At 30.5% G+C, this 24,762-nt stretch overlaps 3 protein-coding genes across 7 annotated transcripts in view; 2 read left to right on the top strand and 1 right to left on the bottom strand.

The window, feature by feature from the left end:
* LOC112596206 (growth/differentiation factor 8-like) overlaps window positions 1-24,762 on the bottom strand; it is a 43,541-nt gene that overhangs the window by 4,546 nt on the left and 14,233 nt on the right. For 2 of the 5 annotated variants that reach the window (XM_025341697.1, XM_025341699.1), the window contains exons 2-4: window positions 12,783-13,454; window positions 2,305-2,507; window positions 1,831-2,022 (exon numbers count right to left, since the gene is read on the bottom strand). In XM_025341697.1, coding sequence (XP_025197482.1) covers window positions 1,831-2,022; window positions 2,305-2,507; window positions 12,783-13,395 — 1,008 coding nt within the window. In that variant the 5' untranslated portion in view covers window positions 13,396-13,454. Of the gene's footprint in view, window positions 1-6; window positions 474-1,830; window positions 2,023-2,304; window positions 2,508-12,782; window positions 13,455-13,511; window positions 13,617-13,876; window positions 14,181-24,762 lie in introns of those variants that run through there. The other 3 variants (XM_025341700.1, XM_025341701.1, XM_025341702.1) reach the window with 3 other exon arrangements.
* Window positions 18,561-19,881, top strand: LOC112596231 (piggyBac transposable element-derived protein 4-like). The gene is made up of 2 exons (XM_025341734.1): window positions 18,561-19,825; window positions 19,878-19,881. Exons 1-2 carry the CDS (start codon window positions 18,561-18,563, stop codon window positions 19,879-19,881), a joined length of 1,269 nt encoding a protein of 422 aa, XP_025197519.1.
* LOC112596230 lies at window positions 19,926-24,531 on the top strand. The gene is made up of 3 exons (XM_025341733.1): window positions 19,926-20,182; window positions 20,246-20,351; window positions 24,508-24,531. The coding sequence occupies exons 1-3, from the start codon at window positions 19,926-19,928 to the stop codon at window positions 24,529-24,531; spliced, it is 387 nt and encodes a 128-aa protein (XP_025197518.1).

Below are 24,762 nucleotides of genomic sequence, written 5' to 3'. Positions count from 1 at the left end.
TGTGTGTGTGTGTGTGTGTGTGTGTGTGTGTGTGTGTGTGTGTGTGCGACGTCGGTGGCGGAAGGCGAACGACTGGTCGATGTCGCCGACTAGCTACAGCCGCACCTGTCCACCACCATACCGGGCAGCATGCCGTAGATGATGTTGAAGTCGGGGTCGTAGTACAACATGGATATGGCGGACATCTTGCGGGGCGCGCAGCACGGACCCGTGCCGAACTTGGTCATCTGCACCAGGTGCGTGTGCGGGTACTTCGGGAACAGCATCGGGTCGCACGCGCCGGAACAGTAGTTGGCCACGTACCGCTTGGGGGCGATGATCCAGTGCCAGCCAAACTCCTCGAAGTCGACCGTCAGGGGGAACCGGCAGCACCGGGTCTCCGTGGACGTCTCGTTGCACGTCAGCCCGGACGCCGCATTCCGCCTGACTCGGGACCGTCGGTCCTCCCGAGTGTGCACCTCCAAGTACGGGATCTAACAATATCACGGACCAATCGGATTAGAGTTGACGACGACGAGTGCGCGTTTTTATTTGGCGGGGAGGTGGGATGAGGGTGTGTGGTGTGCGGTGTGGGTGCATGTGTGTGTCGGATTGTGCGTGACAAGCGGTGAAGGTATATAAGGTGATAGGGTGTTGCAGGTGGAGGTGGCGGTGATGGTGTGTTATAACTATAACAGCGGCGACCGACGGCGCATCAAAAGAAACCGTGAGCGACACGGTGGCGCACAATCGACGGGCAGAGGGGTGCGTGGTGGTGAAGCGGCGGGAATGTGACGGTTGAACGGACGATAATGATTTTGTAATTTTCGAAAGAAAAAAACCGTAAACGATGGGTCGAGAAAGAGAAAATGAGAGAGAGAGAGAGAGAGGAGAGATTCTGACGTGTTACACTTCGACTAATATATATAATTTTCCACGTTCGATTAATTCACTCGTTTTTTTTTTTCTATATATATTTATTTATAACTATAATTATTACACATAATATTATATAGGAGGTACCTATACCATTAAATATTTATATTAAAATACGTGTTTACTATTATTATGTTATCAAGATACCCTTCTCGACGAGCATTTTCGATTTTCAATTTTTTTTTCTTTTTCTTTAATCCACCGACAGACGGTCGCACGTATATATTATATAAATGATATGTATGTACGTGTGGTTATTATTTCGCACTGCCATCATGCCCGTGGCAAGTACGATGACGTGCGTATAATGTTACGTTATTTTTTCGCGATTCGTATTTCGTATAATATGTATTATGTCTATGTAAAAGCCAGTCGACATTATTATACCATCGGGTGAGTTGGTTAGTATACGCGCCGTAAGGTATATTATAATATATTATGTAGTCGAGTGCAAATAGTGTATCAAATTATTGCACGGTTAACAATTTTCTAATGCACGTTGCTCAATAAACCGTTGGCGATATTACAATAACGTCCAAGTTCGCCGGTTTTATGATTGTCTTAATGTTAAGCGAACAAAAAATTTTACCGTCTTATTTCCATACTAACGTATCCCCTCTCTCCTACCTACAATAGTATAACGTCATCTATAACGAACCGCGCGTAGATCTCATAATATTATATTATTATAATACCGTACTCCCGGAGTTATAATTTCGTTACATTATGCGGTTATTATTAATTAATTTACTACTATTCTTTTCATATCGTCGTGTGTTGGTATATACATTGTATAATAATAATTATACACTATAAACATATCGTATTTTACATTTATAACGTTACGTACTAGGACTACGATCCATGATATACGCACGTATGGCCGGTGAGTATAATTTATTAATTATAACGTACCTCGGTCATGTCTTCTCTTTTCCTGGCGTCCGTTACGTACGGCGTCCTGGCGTGCGTGGTGTTCTTGTTCACGTAGTACGCGTGCACCGCTAGAGTCAAGTTCTTGGGCCCGTCCGTGGTCTTGAACCAGTCGGACATGTGCCTCTGTAGGTCAATGGGCACCCAGCCCGGTTGGGTGGTGTTGATAACGCACTGCAAACACGCGAAAAATGACAAATTTAAACAAAATGAAAACCACCTGGTAATAGTACCTACTATAGTATACCACTAACTGTGACAGTAAGCCATAATTATTATGTTAATATCACTGCAATTTTACCGACCGTAATGCTGGTTAATACCGAGTTCATCAATTGTATTATAATATATGTAATATATTATGCGATAATAGTCGGCAAAAATCAATTGCGAACAACTTTTAAATGGGCTGGGTTATCGCAAGACTTATTGTATTGTGTAGTTCATTATTATTACCTTTAAGCTGGACACAAATGACTGATGTAAGGTGATTGGGTAGATTCTGTACACCTCTATCATGACCACCGCGTCATCGATGACCACATCCAAACGTCTCTTGTACAGCCACAGGATCGCTTCGGTAATCCGTTGCTGGCCCGTCTGTTCGGAGAACGTAAAATAGAGCGGATAGTGGCCCCGTAATTTCTGCACCGTGGGATCTGTGTGCCATACAAAAACCGACCCCCGACAAAAGGGTGACGGTTGGTATTTATTATTATCATTATTATTATTATTATTATTATTATTATTATTATTATCATTATTATCATTATTATCATTACCATTACACCATTAATCGTGTTTATTATATTACTATGAGTGTTCTGTTGTTGTTGTTTTTGTTATTATTATTATTATTATTATTATTATATTATTATTGTTACGATCGAAACGCCATCATTATAACCGCGTTAGGCAGCCTTCAAGGGACGAGCATATCATCAACCCCGAACCCAGCGGCAATTTCCCACGCACGCCACCACACCATCACGTGCACCGACAGTTTATGTACAACAGCGCCCCTAAAATATTTCTTCGAACTTTTACTCAAATACTTTTTGATCCCGTCAAGGTGCGATTAAGAAAAGAAAAAACCCTAATATGTTATATAATAAGAAAATATAAAAAAACACATAATTCGCCTAATCATCGTCTATAATGATACATATATAATAAAATAAATCATATTTAGGTATTTATATATATATATATATATCTTATAATTTATAGGTAATCTATTTGACCTTAATTTAGTAATGATAAAATTTGGACGGTGAATGAGACGACAATCGATAATCATCTAATGTATACATTGTAATAAAGATAATCATAATATACACAAATAAAACACGAAGGCGTTTTTTTTTTTTTTACAAAAGAAAACATCATAGAATAATATAATGTTTAAAAGCCAAATTAGCCAAATTAAAAAAAAAAAAAAAGTTATCTAGATGATTAATTAATTTAAGTACGAGAGTCGTTGCCTAAAATGAAAATTTCGCGGAAACCTTGCTTAAACTATAATTACTAGATTTTTGTCAATGGACGGATGACGGTAATCTTCACTCATACAGAAGTGTAATTTCAATTTTCATCTAAGGAGTTGTAATTTAACCAACAATCAATTATAAGCCAAATAAACAGTGTGGGTGAATTCTATCATTTATATACTTCAAAAATATAAATACATATCCGACTTGATTAATACAACCGTGAATCACATTAAATTTAATAATTAAATAATTAATATTATCATCTGCTTTAAAAAAATTACTTCTGAGATCAAAAAATGGATGTTTATACAAAATGTTTGTACACGCAAAAGGTTAAACTATATAGAATTTATAAAAATGTATTTTATGTTAAAACAAAAATTATTTTCATAACAATTTAGTTATTATCTAAGATTTATAACTGAAGTTTTGGAGAAACTAATTTCTGGAGTCCAAATTCCTTCCTCCAATCTCTGAATTACGCCTATATATACCTATTAATAATTATTTTAAATTGTAATCTTTCATGTAATCTAGTAAAAGCTTATTGTATGTAATTTTTATGTATACAGAATATAGATTTTATATTTTTTAATTTATAAATAACAAAATAGTTCAAATAATCAAATATAATTTTCCCATATTGATTCATGCTTTATGAGATGTGCACACATATACCCAGATACAAGAGGTATATTAATGTAATGAATCAATCGAATTTAAATATCGGTTTATTTTATCAATTTATATTAATTTATAAACATAAATTATTTGTAAAAATATTCCAAATGTAATAAATACTTGATCTTATATTACATCTAGGTACTGAATACTTTATATTTTTATAACATAATTTTAAAGAATGCTGTGCTCGGTATACACTTTTAATAACTGAGAAACTATACTTGTTCGAATTTCAAATTAGGTACATCAACATTTTCCAAAAATTAAACACTAAATAGGTAGTTACAGCATAAAAAGAAAGGGGGATTTTTTTTTAAAAATCAGAAGTTTGTATAATCACTGGACACTCCTTAAGTAGTAAAAAAAAAAATTAAGAATTTAAAAATATTATCGTCATTTGAATGTATTAAAAAATTCTAAAAATAAGGTTAGAAATACGAGCTTTATAACATTTTAAGAGTCTGCCGTCACCGTCATATTCTTTCGTTCTTCGCTATCCTAAATAGGCTAAATAGTTTCCCTCCAATATTTTATGTCTAGCGTTCTCAAGTCGTGGCTGACCCCGTCAAACCATCGCTTCTTTGGTCTTATTAAAAATAATAAACAAACGGGGGTGAGCATGCTTAGTGAATCATCCAATATAATAATATTATGTCTGTAAAACGATGCACCGTGGACCGTCTCAAAAGTTTATCGGCGCAAAAACCGACGTGATCATCGTTCAGCCGTCGCCGCAGTAAGGTTTCCGTCCGACCACTTGATATTATAATATTATACGCACTCTTCCCCTCGCGTAGTGTGTTATACGCGACGCGCTCGGTCGGCTGCCCACCCGCCAGCCAATCGTGCTACTGGCTGTACACACGGCCAATTGACCACCACCCGCGTGACACGACGCGATTATAATTATATTATTTTATAGACGAAGCGATCGAAAAGAAGTCGTCACCGATAAAATTCGTGAGCGACGGCCGTCGATGACGTACAAGTCTAATATTTTTAATATTTTCGCCCACGTCGTCTCCGTGGCACGTGGCGCGTCTATTTGGCATTTGATTACTAAAGTAATCATGCAAGTATAACGATGATACGGAACATAATATATAATAATTAATTGTGTTTGAAAGTAATAGGGGTAAAAAAAAAAAATTGAGAAATAAAACATGACAAAAAACAAAAAAAAAAAAAAAACGGAAGAAACAGGTTAAACTCGTCGGGAAATAGTAATTACACTATAGATAATAATTCACAATTCTCGGAACAGCTACTTTGCAACCGACGTGTTGTATTCGGCGTAAGTACGCAAGAATCTGCCGTATATTATATTTTATATACACTAACCTATACGTAATAATATTTGATGCACACTATTATCCCTTCTTCCGACGTAATAATATTTTTCTCGCTCATCGACGCTCTGTATCTCTAAATCCGTTTCTATCTCCGGCATTATAACCGCACGCAATACTCGCTTTTCTGCGTAGGTACATTTCATATTATTATTATTATTATTATTATTATTATTATATTTATGTACGCGTGTGAGAGCTGAGTGCTTCTATTCACGTCCCGTTAGAAAAAACTTTAACGTCGCATTTTTATTACGATACTCTATAATAATAATAATATGTGCACAACACACACGCGTGCAGCCCACATGCCTTCGAACAAAGCATCACGCAGTGGGGAACATCGCAGCATTATTTGCGAGTTATATACTGCAACTAATCATCCGACGGACTGAGGTTCGCGCAAGATAAAAATGATAATATATGCGTCGCGTGTCGCACATGCACACACACATATATATACTATATATAAAGAAATACAAAAGTATAATAGTTGTACGTATATATTGTTTTAATCGATCAGCACAATACGCGACGGCGTCGGAATATTGTGCGATTTCGAGTTGGTTTTTTTTTTTTTTTTTTATTCGCGCATCGATTTTAAGGTTCAAAAAATTTAACCACAGGCCAAAATAATAATAACAAACGCAGCATCGAATGCGATAAACAACGACAAGTTGACCCCCGTCATAATGTACGTACGACGTCTTCTCGTAGGTATCATGACTGTGGATATATTCTTAGTTTTTATCCCAACATATTGATAAATAGTTGCACGGTTCAGTTTCAGATTTGGAATGATTATAATATACATGGCATACAATAATACGCGTCAGGTCTTACATTTTCCCTTGATTTTATTATTATTGTTTTTAATTAAAAGGAATATATTGTTCACACTTTCATGTATTTGAAAACGAAATTTCAATACTCATTCAATTGTAGTATTCTTTAATTTACAAAAATTATATAACCATTAAAAACGATTAGGTATAATAAATTTGTAAAAAAAACCTGTTTTTCTATCTCCGGGTTTTGTTTAGAGATATTTAATAAAAAAATACTTTAAATTTTAGTAACAACTTGATTTTAGAATTAATAAATTGTGATGGTTTATAAGCTTAATAAAAAATTGTGAACACATTCATTTATGAATTGACAAATATTATGATTCAGCAAAAAGTAGTTTTTACACATAAAACAACGTTAAATGATGACACATTATAATAATTTATAATTTAACAAACACTAAAATTGTTTAAAATATTATTTATATTTTTAAAAGAATATACACATTTATTTCAAAATATTCATTTTAAATATTTCTCTATGTTATTTTCGATAATGCGATTTGCATGTTAAACAAAAAATTTACGTATATTTGCTGAAAAAACTGAATACATCTAAAGTGTACAAAATAAAATAATCTAAGCTAAAAAAAAATCTACAGTATTAGTAGTACGTCATAATTTATTGGACACAACATAAAACAATTTAATAAAGCCATTCTCAAGACAACAACTAATTTAATCGAATCATATCTTTTTATGGCGACAAAAAAACATTGAAAATCAATTTATGTTTCATTTTAAATATAGGTATAACCTTAGCAAATAGATATAAAAATAATTAGTCGACAATGCAACGAAGAAAAAATCAATTGCAATTGAATTCAATTAATAACAGTTATAAGTTATAACACATGACTTGGATGATTATCATGTTCTGCCAATTTCAACTTCGAATCTCGGTTTAAATTACTTATCGTGAAGCGTCACACTTTACCACACGACACGCAGACTGCCGGCCGAACCACTTATTTACATCGCACATAATATTATATTTAACAAAAACCGCACATAAGGAGTATTCGCAAACTTGCAGGTATCCTCATATATGGAGTGCTCGCGAAATCCGTGACAAGGAAGTTATCTATATGGTTAATGCAATGCATTATTTATATAATAAAATGTAATAAGCATGAATTATACATAATATTATGTGCGGGTACCTATGTACATTATTGTATAGTCGTACGGGAAATTTACAGAACTCCTCCTCTATTGAGCCGAGACCCGGGTGTATTAAACTCCACAAAACATCGATCGATATTTCCTTTCCCCATACACATAAACATATCGGTACACCCGCAGCCGACATTGTGAACTGTACTTGTACATAATAATATAATATATTTTAGTCACCGACGTCATTATGTAATCACACTGTATGTCTGTTAAGTAGGTACTGTATATGTATTATTATTATTATATTACAGGTGTACGTTACTAAAGCAACCCTGAAAATTCGTACTAGACGACGGCGACAAATTATAGAGCTTCACCCTTAAGACGAAATACGAGCATCCCGGAATAGACATAGACAGTTTTTTTTTTTGTTATTGTCTTTTAACGTATTAATAGCCTGACAGAACACAGACATATTAGAGGTACTTATGAATTTGTTGCACGTGCTGTGAAATTACCAAGGTAGGTACCTAAATAGAGTTAAGCGTGCAGTCAATTACACGTACGACCTCCTCCACCCGTATAGATAATAAACGAATACGGAGTATAATACATAACGACCAACAATTCTACATTTTGTTTCGCCAACAATGAGCTATAAATTATAATGTATGGTGCATATTAATTTAATCATAATACATGAAGTAAATTTTTATTTTATTTTTACATGTAATTTTATTTTATTGTTAGATCAGAATATTAGATTTAATAATTGTATTATATCGTGCTATAATTTTAAAGGTGTACTTATTATTAGTACGTGGAAAATTAATTAATTTTAAAATTCATTAGTATTAGCTTATTTTTCATAATTTTATTATGTTCAAATAGTTATAAAAAAAACAATAGTTTAAATATTATTCCTCATAAAAAAATAATATCATATTGGATTTTGAACTGGTATTTGAAATATACATAAGTTATATAAAATTATTAAATAAGTGTAAAATGTATTATTATAACTTTGGAAATACTAAAATAAGAACTTTAATCTCTTTATAGTGTGTTTAATTATTTTTATAAATTAAATCGTTAAATTAATAAAGCACGTAAACTTACGTTTATAAATATTAATCAAAACTAATAAAATTATAAATTTATAAACCACTTAAATCTTTATTAATATAACAAAATGCTTTGTCAAAATTATTTAAAAATATTAATGTATCAAAATTATACTAGACTGGTAATTACTGACTGTAATATTTTGTTTGATCTTATTACCGTACAATAACGTGGCTATGTGGGTGTTCACCTCGTCAGTACTTTAGTAATTATTCCTTTAACATGTGAAAATTAAAAATAATAACTTATGACAATCATTAACCATAATTATGGTAAGTTTTAAAACAATATAACACCAATAAAAACACAACTATACACTTGGATAGTCTTTAGTAAGAGGATGAAAACAATTTTTTTATATATTTTTTTGTGTCGTGCAACTAAATTTTCTTTTCCTTCACCTCTTGAAGTATTATCAAGACTTCTACGGTTTAACTTATGATTTACTAATAATTATATGATGATACTAATAAACTAAATTTATTAAATAGTATTTCACATTTAATAACGATTCGTGTAAAGTATTCATTAATAATAACCAATCGTTAACTTAATAGATTAAAAAATATTCATAAATTTTCACATCAGTTGTACTAACAATGATTTCTCGTATGTTTAATACAATTACCAAACACTATGAGATAATAATAAGACGTTTTCTATTCCTATAAATCATAATTGAATATTAAACAAAATATCAAGGCTGAGCACTATTTTTTTAAAGTAATTTAAGTTAATAATGTAAGTTAAGTTTAAAATTAAAAATTACTTTTCTTTTTTCTTTGACTTGTAAGAGTAACTAGTCAACTAAAAAAAAAAAATAACTTAAAAAGGTTAAAATCAATTACTTCTTTTTTTAAATAAAATTTAGAATTATATTTTTTTAATGCTTAACAAATAACATATCATAGTAATATAATAACTGGTCGTACAATTTAAAAATAAGTATATATATGTTAAAATTAATTCCTGACGGTACTTTCCATACGTTAAGCGGACGCCACACCCGTATATGTTATCTTATGTACATATAACATAGCGATTGCATCCAAATTTCATATCAAAAACAAAGTCCAAATTGCATACCCTGTACCCGCAAGTTTATTTATCATGCATTAATGTGTACAACTTAATAAAATTATATAATATGTAGAAAATTTCGTATGACAACAAAATAAATAAAATAATACTTTTCAAAATGTTTAATAGGCACATGACATAGAATATGACAACATAGACAATATAATTATTATTAATATAATATTATTATAAAATATATGTTACGTTGAAATTATGATATTCTATACCCCCAATGTCAAAAGAAAACAACCACTTTTTAAAATCGTATTATTTACTTGAAATATCATGTAAAAATGTAAAATTCATTCACTTGATTACCCTAAACTACAATCGTTTTATTTATTCGTTAATATTCTTCACAGTGTTACTTTCTTTAATATGTATATATTTTATTGTAATGAAACAAAAGCCCGTTTCTTCAGTGGAAAAGTAAGTTATATTATTTTATTTAGTAAAATTATACAGGCCATGCAATTCGGATAGACCCCTTTATGAGGTGGCATGCAATTCGAATATAGACCCCTCTATGAGGTGACATGCAACTTTGACATTCCATTTTATGTTTATTTTTTTAGCATGCAATTCGGATGTACCGACAAATTTTCATTCGGTAAAATCCATTATGTGCTGTTAGCTTTGACATTAAAGTAAGTTAACCTATTATCAAAGTAAAAAGTTAGAACATTATCAGTGTGGTAGCATTGTATTTTTTTTTAATATTTCAATTTTTAAATAAGATATGAGCATTTTCAATTTATATTACTTTACATACTTATATTTTGCTTAAAAATTAAAATATTGAAAAAAATCCAATGCTACTACATTAATAATATTTTAACTTTAAACTTTGATGATAACTAAATTCACTCTAATATTTAAAATAAAAACACGTAAGTAATGGGTTCTACTGAACGCAAATTTACCATGTTATATGTATATAAGACAGAGATCGTAAGTCCATTCAAATAATTAAATTATACTTATGTATTATTCTACCTAATAGTCAGCTGTATACTTTTTTTGAAGTGATGGTCAAACATTTTAAATTTTTTACAAATCATAATAGTTAAATTAGTTATTATGACATAACTTAGGTATTACATATAACGTGTTTAATAATTAATCAATTAATAATAAGAATAAAATATTCGATTACCTATTTTTATTTTACTATGTTAGGAGAAAGTATTATATCAATATTAAAAGTAAAATTAACTAAGCTTTTCTGTGTTTATATTTTAATTATCATCAAAAACTTAGACTGTGATTATTTACCCAACATCGTTAAGTTTTAGGACTTAAATGTTAATATAATAAAATCTTAAAGTCTTAATAGTTATACACTTATACTTATACCTTACACACGAATTATTTTTTATTTTGTAATCAAAAAAATATAATAACTAGTTATTAATTAATAATTATTAATGAATAAGTATACAAGCGGGTATGAGATATTAGGTAAACACTAAATTAGCTATATTTATATTTTCTGAAAAACGGTTACCCCTATAACGGCTTTAATTTTTAACTGTTTTGTTTAATATCCATTTTCCAAATATATTATATTCTATTATTCTGTGAATTAAAAGCCTTAGAACAACAACCAGATAAATCCACATTTTGAAATAGTTCAGAGCTAATAAAACACATTTTATTTTTATGTAAAATTATTACAACTAACATTTCTAATTATCAACATGATGACAAATAACACCACGGCCTTAAAATTTAGTTAACTTTATTTTATCGTTAGATAAAAGTAGTTCAGAGTTATGGACTCTATGGAATTATGTGGTTGTTGCACCCAACATACTGTTTTTCAAGGATATACTAAAAGTATTTAAATTAAATTTACTAAAAATTTTTAAATTTTTAAATACTTATGAATAGTACCAAAATAGTATTTTAAGTTTTAAATGAGTTATCGTAAATCCGGATTTTTCTAATTTTTGCACCAAAAATAATAAAAAAATAAATCTAATTCCATTTTAAAACATACTAATATTTGTATCGATTTAACTGGTAGTTGTACCTAAATGTATGTAATTTTATTCCACACAATAATTCTTGAAAAAGTGATTTTATTTGTTATTAAAAACCCTTCGATTTGTAATTATATTATTATTATTAATTATTATTTATTACCTATTTACTATTGTACAGTATACATTATAAACCAATAAATTATTTATTTATTATCTATAAGTTATTTGTATCATTATTATAGAACCCAGAAATAGCGCGAGTCACTTCAACGGTACAATTCAGTAGACCTTTATTCAGGGCACGTATAATAATTTTATTTTTTTAAGAAAAATTTCCAAACCAAATAAAATTTTAAATTTATGCAGCTTATATTACGAAAAAATTAACTAAACGTGATAATAAAATTAATTAACTCATAAGATACTACATGAGCACAATATAGCTTGATATGTTAGAAATTACTTCTAAAAAAAAGTAACCAATTATCTAAGTTAATTTTAAAAATATCTTTAAAAATTAATCTTTAATGTTCTTGTTTCTTATGATGAGCATAAAACGGGTAAATGAGTAATATCGATATCGATTAAAAAATCAAGACGTTGTATGTCAATAGAATACATAATATATATATATATATATATATTCTCACATACAATACGAAATATTTCGCGGTAAAACAACTGTGGATTTGTGTTCCGTGTTCCGCATAATATGATCTCATCCCATACACCACGTGGTATACACATTAAAGATGCGCGATACATAATTCGAGAGTCGAGGAACTTCACAATGTGATTAAAGAATAGCATTACTGATGAAAATCTTAAGACCTCCGACGGGAACAGTACTTCGTTGTTATTTACGGTCGGTCGATGACGGATTTGGATCGTTTTCAGTTTCATTCGACGATAGGTGAAAGCAGGGCGGGATGATATTTTTCAATCTCGTAGTGTTATCGCATAGACAAGCGATTATTATCGACCTAGGGGGTCGCAGGAGTTACCTCCTGGGAGATCGCCAACTAATTATTCAAGGACATCAGCTGACCAACACATATGGCGTAACCCGTGCGATGTACCGTACATCATGTACGGTGCACGTACAAGTATGTGAAGAATAAATTTAACCGTCTCGAAATAATCGAACGTCTGAATCGACGTGGGGGTAGCATGATGTCTTTAAAAAAAATAAATAAAGGTTGAGAATCATTGCGGGCAAAGGCGCAGACCAATTCGAGCGGTACTTACGCGGCTGAGCGAACGCTATGAGCTTGTGCGTCTTGACGTGATAGTCGTCGTCGTCGACGTCCATGTTGCCGACGTTGTAGCTGTTGGCGTTTTCCGCGGACGCGGCGGCCGCGGCGGTGGTCGAGTAACCGGTCGCTTCGTCGCTCTGCATGTCGGTGACGCTGTCGTCAAAGTGATGCGACTTGTGCCGGATGCGCGGGAACACCACCACCGAGCTGCCGTGGTCGTTGTTGTACCTGCGCATGAGATCCTGCAGCGGCGGCAGATCGGTGGGAACCCGAGGCGGCAACCGGCCGCCGAACTCCGGTGGCCGCTGCATGCCCAGCTTGTTCAGTATCGACGCTTTGATCAGTTCGATGCTCAGCGACTTGATTCCCTCGTGGCCCAAACAATTGGCGCACTGGACGGCGGCCGGCGTCCGCAAGGACTCGTCGTCGCCGCTGTCGATGTCCTGCTGACGGTCGGCGGCGGCGGTGGCCGCGCCGCGTTGTCGTCCACCGCCGCCACCACCGCCGCCGCCGCCGCCGGCCGTCAGCACCGTTTCCGCGGTGACCAGCAACAGAGCGGCGACGGCAACGGCGACGACCGCCACATTCGGCATCTTCCGACGCATCAAAGGTCTTGGGATTATCGTTCCGTCCACCGTTTTCGACCGAAATTCAATGGCGCGTCCTGCAACATAAAAAAACACCGTACATTTTATTATTAGTATTTGTAACGTGCACAAACCGTATCGGAGTATAATAAAAAACGTTTATGGTGTTCTAATCCATACAGTGACGCGTGTACTCGCGACAATACAAATTCAACATGACGGCTCAAAGGTCAGATTTTGTAAACGATGACGGTTTTTTATTAACAAAATAATAACAATTATTATTATATTATTACGTGTGTAAGGCACGGAACGTATAAAATTATTAAATAATAATAATAATAATAATAATATCATACTGTCGTAAAGATTATTTTTTAATGTAATATGTAAATTGTATATTGTCGTCGTGTCTCACACCGCCATATAAACTGATTTATATTTATACAACACGTATATATTATACATAATATTATACACACACATGGCGTTTACGTACATGTACTGTATTATTCACACGCGTGTATTTTATGTGTGTGTGTGTGTGTGTGTGTGTGTGTGTGCGCAAGAAAAAGATATTATTTTCTGGCGATCGGTCTCGAAAGTTCTACGCCCGTTAACCAAGTGCGTGCCGCATCGGCGGCGGCCGCGGCAGTGTCGGCGGTATCGCAGCGTCGGCGGCGGTGGTGGCGACGGTGGCGGCGGTGGTGGTAGTGATGGTGGAGGCGGCGGCGGCGGCGGTGACGACGACAGCCGTCGCGTATTCATGACGGTGCGGTGGCGGTAGTACGACGGGCACACACGTCGTATCATAAAGCCGGGGACGTTCACGCGGCAGCCGACAGACCGTTACTGGTGTTTTCCCGTCCGGCCGCCGCCGCCGCTGTCGTGTCCGGCCCGCCGACCGCCGTCGCCGCCGCCTTTCCAGCGCGCGCTCACACAAATAATAATAATTATGTACGTCTACGGTTATGATAATAATTATATGATATTGTTATGCTATTGCGGTAATGTGTAACGTTGTGCACTAAATTACGTCCATGGCCAAGTACAACGCCGCGCTGCGACCTCCGCTCCGGCGAAAACAAGATTTAAAAATCGTACGCGATCGGCGCGGGCACGATTGTTTTTTCTCCTCTACTCTATTATTTTGATCATGCCGACGACGGCCGTTTGATCGTGACGTAATCCTGTCTGAGTTTCGCGGCGGACGACGCTAACGAGCAGACAGCGTGACGTAGCGCACATGCGCAGAACCCGGTTGAGGACGAACCAGTGTATTTTTCAGCCACGACCGATACGACTTGTGTATAAACATGTGTGTGTGTGTGTGTGTGTGTGTGTAACGTACTTATGTGTTTCAACGTGATGCGCGCATTGGCGTTGTCGAACTTGACATTTCTCAGGGACAGTAATAATTCAGTAATTCAGTCTGATGTCTCCTTCCCCCCCCCTCAGATCGCCCAACCGCACAAATCTCAATAGAGTTACTTGCCATTTACCGAACACCGAGGTACTGGTTAAGACTATAATAATAATAATAATTATTATCCGTTGACCGTTACCCCACTGTTCGCTCTAAAAATCCTTAGACGGCCGCCTCTTGACCGTCCCTTCGCCACTTAGGTTAGGTGGGTGCAGACGTTTTACATAAATAATAACAGTATACGTAAAGATAGCAACAGACGTGCGCAGACTTCATCATCAGCAGGTTATGCAATGAAATAAATTTGACCCCCAAACAATTGCTTTTTAATCCTCCCCCGTCCCTTCACTGTAAACCTGATCAATCTGTATATAATAAAACCCGATTAGATTAAGAGATTAAGTTGAGAGTTGTATACCAAGCATATTATATTTAATTTTTTATAACTTTATTAACGTTTATTTTTAATTTAATTTTATACGTCTCACTTCGAAGTTTTTTTTCTTTTTTTACAGGGAAGATGATTATTGTTTATATTATATATTATCCATCACTTACAAAACTTAATGTGAATTTCAAAAATACTATCGATACTCAAATACATATATGGTTAAAGTGACCGTGTTCATTGCACCGTTTAAAACGATTAAAGTCAAACACATTAATATTGTTTATTTAACTTAAATAAATGTCTAAGATAATTATAATACAAAAAGAGTTTAAATCATTATTTTTTTTTAAAAAAAGTGGTTTTAACTCCACCACATTACTTGAACAGTGCGAATTTAAAATAAATAATTTTTTACACAGTATTTTTTTATTATTTTTTATCAAGTATTATCATTACTATCATAATTGACCAGATAAATTTGTTTATACGAGATCGCATATCAATATATCATTATCATCTATCAAAATAACGCGAAGAAAGAAATAAAGATCTAGATAATATATAAAACAATAAGATAAGCTAATTTTATTCAAATATATTTTTTTTATTTTATTATCTAGATTTTATATTGTAATTAACACCAACTTTTTGTAAACTGTGATAATTTAATAGTAAATACAGTAGGAATGTTATAACAACAATTATTATTAAATGTTGTTGATTTATGATTATATTAAAGTGAAAACGAACAGAATTTGAAATTAATTAAAATAGTCTGATTATTGTCATTCCTTTGTAAAAGATAGGTCAGGGCCACTTAAAACAGTAGTTTTCAACTGCTTCACTATTATATGTTTATAGTATACGTGTGCGTGTAGGGGTGTCAATCCACTTTTCCGAGAATATTGCTATTATTATTATTATTATTATTATTGTTATTATTGTTATTATTATTATTATTATTATTATTATTATATTGTTATATAGGCTTTCACTGCTTAGCTACCTCGTGTATTCGATTTTTTTTTATTCTTTTTACAGTACAAGAATTTCGTATGAACTAAAAAATGCGTATTTGACGCCCCAGTGGTGTGTGCAAAAATAATTGCATCGTGAAAATTTACATAAAAAAAAATGTATTTATATATACATATACAATGGTCATTGTGTGTTTCCTCTTTTAACGTACAGCGGAAAGGGAGTCTTCCACACCCTCCAGAGAATATCCTATTCACAATTTATTACCAAACACTAGTGCAACCGTTTCGATTTAAATACTACCTACGGCAATAATTCTGCTGTATACCCAAAATATATTATTAAAGCGGTACCTAAATGTAACGTATATACTAAAGCAAGTGACGGTGATAAGATAAACTTCTTATACCAGTACCAAACTTCTTTAACCGACAATCCGCATCCAACGATCAAATTACTATACTTCGATTCCTCTACTTCAACTCACCCCTGCTTCATTTCATGTTTAAACGTTACCATAAACTCTAGTAATTGAGTACAACAAATAAAATAAAAAAACTTGCAGACGGTCGTCTCTCAACTCCCTTCGACACGTCTGCACCATATCGTTATGTGTAGGTACACGTCGTATTTTATGTAATCAACACATATAATAAAGGGTCAAAACGTGTCATTGTTACGAGAGTAGGCAACCTAAAGTTAGACACTACGATAAATAACGATAATCGGTAATTGACAACGATTTATAATGATTATAATGTGTATTGTATTTATGTAATTTAAATTTTGGGTGTGAAAATCGACAAGCTCTGATCATAATATTTATAATATACATTAAACAAAAAACATAAAAAGAAACGATAAATTCATAAACTTTTAAACGCCAAAAATAATATTATACATCAATAGGTAATAGGTACATATCAACAATCTTAAATTTCCATTAAATTTTTTTAGTTTTGTTATCAAAATATATGGAAAATAATAGAGTTCACAAAGCAACTTTACTATTATATACATATAATCATACTTTGAGAACTATTGAATAGTTTACTTCAAAAATTTTACAAGAAAAAAAATTAAATTATTCTTTCTTTAATAAAAAGTGAGTATAAAATGTGTTAAAAAAATTAAATAGTAGATACGAGTATATAACCTTAAATTAGTGTTAGAATAATAATAAGAGTGTTAGTGTAAGGTCATAAAACAACCAAAATAATAAAACTTTAAATCCAAATAAAAAGTGTAATTCTTCATAGATTTGATACATTTACAAATTAAAATATTATTACATTGATATTTTTTTATTAAATATAGCAACAAAAATATCATGTGTAAGTATTTTCAATATTATTTATAATATTGAGTGATTTATTGACTAATTAAAAATTAATTTAAACTCATTATCATAAAATAAACACAATTTGTAATTATGTTTAATCATACATTCATATGTAAATCTAATTTACTGTTATAGAAGGATAAAAAATTCTATCTCTCTAATATTTGTTTGGCTGAACTATTATATAATTATCATCACACCGACAACTTAAATTACTAAAAATATAAACACTATAACTACCTACAGCCTACAGGCTACAACACGTTTTCCTGTAAATGTTATTTGATAAAACAGGAAAACACGGTGCCACACATTTGTGATATATAAAATGTATAATTTTCAATTTTAGCTTAAATGAAAAGCATTTGATGATTTTTTTTATTTTTCTTCTAGCTCTATAAAGTCTTGTTTATTTGAAATTTTTTTCATCAAATTTCTATATAAAAAAAATAGATATTTTAATGTTAGCTATTTTATAATTATATTATAATATCATTAATTCCAAATCCGTAACCAATAACTAATACACGCAAGAACAGTATTTGTTAATATATTATTCGTACTTGTATACTAATCATAATATTAACACGTTGACTGCCACAAGCCCGCCGGCGACCCAAGTCGTATCAGCGCGTGTCAGGCCATACTATTTTTACATCGTATGTCGTAAATGTATACATTTATAAAAATAGATCCAGTTGTTGGATTTTAATAATATTGATATTTTTAGAATCAGTTAATTGTAGATAATATCATGAAAAAAAGAAAAGTCTTGGGTCGCCGGCTGGCAAGTGGCCTGCCAAAAATGTAATATTTCGTACAAGCCACTTGGGTCGCCCGCTGTCTCGTGCTAGATTTACATACGATAATTTGTTTTTATTGGTTAAGATAATAATAATATTTATTTATTACACATTTGTCAATACGTCAATTATCTTTTAATATTCACCTTGAACAAGAAGTGTGAACATCTCGTGGTATCAAGTTCTGAATTTTATTATTATTTTTACTTTATTTTACGTAAAAATTGTTTATATAATATCATAATGGATGAACGCATGATTAATAATGCATTAGACGATGCTGACAATTTTTCTAGTGACAGTTTTGACGATAGTGATAGTGATCCAATATATTGTGTTGAAAGTGAACATAATAGTGATTCTCAAGAGTCGTCAGATGATGAGATTGATGAGAATCAAATTGAAGATCTAATTTTATCAACACCTAACAATAGCCAATCAAATTGGAAAACTGTAACAGGTACGAATCAAAAAATTTTTAACTTTATGGGAAATTCAGGGCCATTAGTCATTTTAGACGAGGATATGGGACCTATGGATTATTTTAAATTATTTTGTACCGACGAAATAATTGAGTTAATGGTCATTGAAACAAATAGAAACGCTCAACAATTTTTAAATACTCAACAAATTACACGTGGTAGTAGATTTTCATTTTGGCAACCAATAAACCATAATGATATGGAAAAATTTATGGGACTTTTGATGTGGATGGGACTCGTAAAAATGACTTCGATAGCTGATTATTGGAGCAAAGCTGAACGTTATAAAAATGGTGTTGCACCAAAAACAATGAGTCGGAATAAATTTGAGCTCATTCTTAGGTTTTGGCATTTTGAGGACAATGAGACTGCTGACAAAGCCGATCGCTTATACAAAGTAAGGAAAATACTTAATATGGCAAACGAATTAGTAAAAAATATACAGAAACCTGGAGAAATAATTGCGGTGGATGAATCTATGATACCTTTTCGAGGCAGACTGAAATTTCGGCAGTATATCCCAAATAAAACACATAAATATGGCGTAAAATTTTTCAAAGTATGTGGGACTAATGGTTATACGTATAAAATTATTATATACGAAGGAAAACAGTCGAAACCCGGAGAAGCGTTGAGTGAAACAATAGTAACTTCTTTGTGTGAAAATTATCTGAACGAAGGGCGTACTATTGTCACTGATAATTTTTATACATCTGTTCCACTAGCGGAAACACTTTTAAGGCAAAACACTCATTTGGTTGGAACTCTTAGAAAAAATAGACGTTTTTTACCAAAAACAGTGATAGAAAAAAAATTGAAAAAAGGGGAAATTGTCGGCCTGGAAAACGATTCTGGTATAGTAGTATCTAAATTTAAAGATAAACGCGACATTCACTTACTTTCAACGCGACATCAATTAAATATGACAAACACTGGGAAGAAAAATAGGAACCATGAAGATATATTTAAACCAGACAGCATATTATTCTATAATGCTGGAAAAGCAGGCATAGATTTATCGGATCAGTTAGCATCATACTGCACTCCTATGAGAAAGAGTGTTCGGTGGTATCACAAGGTAGCAACTGAGATAATTTTAAATACATTTGTTGTAAATTCTCAAATTATGTATAATGAACAACATTTTCGAAATAAACTCACCATACATAAATTTCGTGAAGTGCTTGTAGATAAACTCCTTGAATTAAAACCTACATCTTTACGTGTTTCAAATTCTGAACAACCTCTTGAAAATAGATTTCAAAGACGACAAATAATAAAACATAAACTCGAGGAGACAGAAGAAAAATGTTCAAGAAACAGAAAAAAAAGAAAAAGGTGTATTGAATGCTATACAAAATTTTCGAAAGAACTAGGATACAAGTGAGTTTAAATTAAATTTTTTAAAATTAATATGAATTTTTGATTTTTAATTTATTATTTTAGGGAAGCTTTAAACAAGGCTAAGAAAGTAACAACCTTTTGCAGTCTTTGCCCATCAAAACCATCGGTTTGCATACAATGTTTTCAAGACCATTTAAAAAAACAGAATGTATGATGAATACAATTTTGTTACAGTTTTGTACTTATATATTTTTATTTTTAAATAATTTTAAAGTGAATTTTTTTTTTATCAATTTCTCTAGGGTACATCTTTATTTTTTAAAATTTTATTTTAACGTTTTATACTACTATTTACTATGCATTTATATATTCAAATATTACATTTTTTTGTATAAAATAAAAATGTATTAAAGTTGACAGATTTTATTGTTTTTTTTTTTAAAAATGATCAAAATCGTCTTGTCTACGCCATGGTCCAATCTAAATATTGTTCTCTCCAAGCCGTAAAGAATTAGATACATTTAATGTTGATGTTAAATTTGGCAGCCGGCGACCCAAGTGGCGTCACATTAATAATAGGATTTAGGTCGCCGGCGACCCAAATAGCTTCACAATCAAAGACATCACTTGGGTCGCCGGCGGGCTTGTGGCAGTCAACGTGTTAATAAATATTCGATGTAGTATCTAATAATGAAGAATAAACATAGAATATTTAATGAGAAACGTTTTTAAAATATTCTGATTTAATTTTATATTTCATAATATTGTTATGTTGAAACACAAATACTTATTTTCATTAAATATTTAAATCAAATTTTTAATAATAGCTATAGTAGGCACTATTTAATATAACTGTGTTAAAATTGGACACAATGCAATTTATTATCAACTTTATATTATCTTGTCTAGTAAGATTTGTTTATAACATGTTTGATCCAATGATGATTCCATGTAACTATATAAATTTTTATATATAACTTACTACGTGGAACTTAATAATGATTTTCAGAGAATCCAAAATAACTTTAGTCCTTATGACTTGATCTGGATAGGTTTATCCAGATTAGATAATTTATGGTTGTCTTTGATCAAAAAAACAAAATATATTAAATAATGAATACGTTAAAAATTAATATTGATTTTGCTATAACTATTTTAGTGTCCTTTGTAAAAAATTAATCTTAAAATATAGACAAATCATTAATAGGTAATGACTAATGAGTAATGTCTAATATGAAAATGTTAGTATAAAGAAGATCAATAAGATATGAATATTATAAATTTAAAAGAAAAAAATGGAAAATTTGAAATACTTATAAATAGGTAGCTTAAAACTAATTAAAAATTATAAAAATTCTATCACACAATAGAGTTAATAATATAAACATTTGATGAAAATTTAAAATTTCTGTGGTTATTCATCTTAGAATTATAACAAATAATAAAGAAATTAATTTAGTCAAAATGTGGTTTAATATGAAAATTCCCGTTTTTCTTTAATTTTTTTGTTTGTTTTTTCCAATTAAAAAAAAAATTACTGAGAAGTTTTAATTTTAACCTTTTTTAAGTACAAACTAGGTCTATAATGAATTTGTATACATAATCACCTTTAAAGTTAAAAATTAAAACATTTTATCAATAATTTAAAATGTACTCATACACTAAAAAAAAAATTAAAATATTTACTGTGAAATAAATATATTCATTATTCCACTCTGAATCTAAAATGTATTTATACTTTGATTGTTATTTATTTTTAATAGGATAGTAGACATACGATGAATGAACATAATAGTTTATTATTACACATAATAAAAAATGTATTTTTGATATGATTTGTGTATAAATCACGTTTAAAACAAGTGATACGAATAAAGAAATGATGATCAAATAAAAATAAACGAGGAATTTGTTCTCCTTTTTGTAAATTTAGTAAATTTTAATGTATATCATAATTAAGTAGTTTGCTGACACTGTAATGATTGTGTTAAATTTAAATTAATTTAAAAATTGCGTATGAAAAAAATTCCTAATCATTAAGAGTAAATAGTGGATTACTTTTATACTTCTATAGATATTTTAAAATTTAAAATTTATATTATTATAAATTTACAGTAATTAGTTCCTGTTATTAATCATTATTATATAATTTAATATATTATTAGACTTTGATTTCTATAACAATATGCTGTAAAAATTTGTAAAAAGATTATGAAATAAATAATTTAAAATTAATTTAAATATTTTAAAAAATATAAATGTACTTAATAAAAGTTATGTTAATAAAAAAAAAAATAGACGAAATTGTGAAAAGTTTTAATTTCTTACGATTAATATCTATGGAATTAGAATAAAATAATTGAAATCGTAAAAGGAAAGATTATATTTTTACTGTATATGTAATTTGTTTTTCTATTAATTACATAGTATCGAATAAATTATATCAAAAGTATCATAATATTGTTTCATATAATCAAATATTAAGTGTTATTTACTTATAAGTTATAAGCTATTGTAAGTTTCACATAATGATATAAATTATGAATATAGAAAAGGCCCGAGATATAACATCTTAAAACTAATATGAATTTTTCAAAACAATTTAGTTGTGCATTTAATTCGATTACAATAAACACAATGGCATACAAACGATTTCAGTACCAATGAATATTATTTTTTAAATTACATAATATAACTAAAATCGTAATTTTTCATCGATTCTGTCAAAATTTAACTTAAAATGTCTGAAAAAAAAAAAAAAAAAAAACATAAATACTGTGAATAATTGTTTAAATTATCAAACCTTACTTATAAAATTTTCAATTTTATAAATTTTTTACTGCAAAACAATTTCTAAATTTTCTTGATATTCATAAATTTGAATTGTAAACACTTAAAAAAAAAAAAATGATGACAATGTATTTTTAATATTTTTAATTTTGTGTAAGAATAATTTGTATAAGGTTTCTTCATTAGTTTTCAAGCATTTTTAATTTTAAATAAAAACTTTTCATGTGTAAGCCAAATTTTAAAATGTCTATAAAGAGCATAAGAATAACAAAACACTTTTTAAAAATAATTTCTGGTTTACAAAATACTAAAATAAAATATTTTCTAGAAAATTAAAATCTACAATTATTTATTTTTAGATTAAAAAAAAAAAAAAATGATATTATCAAAAAATTATGTTTTTAATGAATTGCGATTAATTAAATTTTCTACGAGAAACCACTCTTAAAAGTTTTGGATTGAGAAATACTTCTGTTGGTAACAAAAATGTGACAGATAAAGAAAAATATACATAATTGTTAAACCAATATATTTCTTGATTCGCTCTGAACCTAAAAGAAACATAGCTATACACTGGATTAACAATTAACAATTAATTTTACAAAGATGCTGTTACATTTATTTTTAACTTTCAGATCATACGAAGTGCTTCAAATGAAAAAAGTAATTCTTCGGTAATCTATTTGATAATAAATAATAATTATCACTTGTTAAATAGTATTTATGATTAAAAAGAGTAATAATCGATATAGTTTTCTGAGATGAAAAATTTATCGATACATTTTGAAGAAATTTAATGAAGTCAATCTTCAGTGGGTTCTATTTTTATTTTCCTATTTTATATTTGTGTTTACGTGTTACATGAGTGCATTTAATACAGCTAAAAACAATGTATATTATAATTGATTAAGTATTACCAATTAATTATCGACTTTAAAGTAAATACAATACAGTGTTACAAATAAAAGATGTATAATAAGTGTAACATCACTTAATTTACTCGTTATATTTCTTGTATAGGTATATAGTCCAACATTATGATCACTAATGAATAATAACGATAATTCAATATTATTATAATGGAAATAATTTATAAAAAACATTTTATTTTATTTTAATAGCAACTTAATGTTTAAAAATACAGTATCAGGTCTTAATTATATAGTGAAATGTTTATGATTTAATTGGAAAATAAGCCATCAAGCTTTATTGAATGATAACACTAGAAAAAGTCAGCATCGTTATGATACTTCGTAATTATTTATTTCATTTACCATTAAAATATACTGTCTTTATAGTCTTAATAGTTTGATATGTTGTTTCAAAAATAATTATAAAATAATCTAATATTTTGTAATACATTCAATATACTAAAAGTATCATACTAAATAAATACAGCATTTACTGTTACTATAAACAAATTATGATTAAACTTGATGAAAGTGAGTAGATTTTAATCATGTGTTAACTTTACTGTTTATGCATTAATTTTATTTCTGAATGAATACGTTAGTGTTTGTATCACTAACTTCTTGTATCACTAATCAACTAACTTATATTTAATGATAAAATAGATAGCTGATCCTACACAGCGTTGACCATGACAAATTAAATGACCGTGGATTTATCTCTTCTTAAATTCCTTTAAATTTAAACTACACTTGTTTTTAACACATTCATCTTAATGATTTTAATCAAATTTTAAACACAGGTTTAAAATTATCAATTATTTTAATCTTATACAAATAAAAAAAAATATTCGCTTTTCGTGAGCCAACAAATCGCTGCATGAGCCTTTCTTTAAAATTCAATTAGTTTGATATGAATAT

The sequence above is a fragment of the Melanaphis sacchari genome, unplaced genomic scaffold (genome assembly GCF_002803265.2).
Source record: "Melanaphis sacchari strain LSU unplaced genomic scaffold, SCAv2.0 Contig310_pilon_pilon, whole genome shotgun sequence".
In the NCBI taxonomy this organism is placed as follows: domain Eukaryota; kingdom Metazoa; phylum Arthropoda; class Insecta; order Hemiptera; family Aphididae; genus Melanaphis; species Melanaphis sacchari.
The sequence above is the reverse complement of the archived record's forward strand: the minus strand, read 5'-3'. Positions and strand labels throughout refer to the sequence as shown.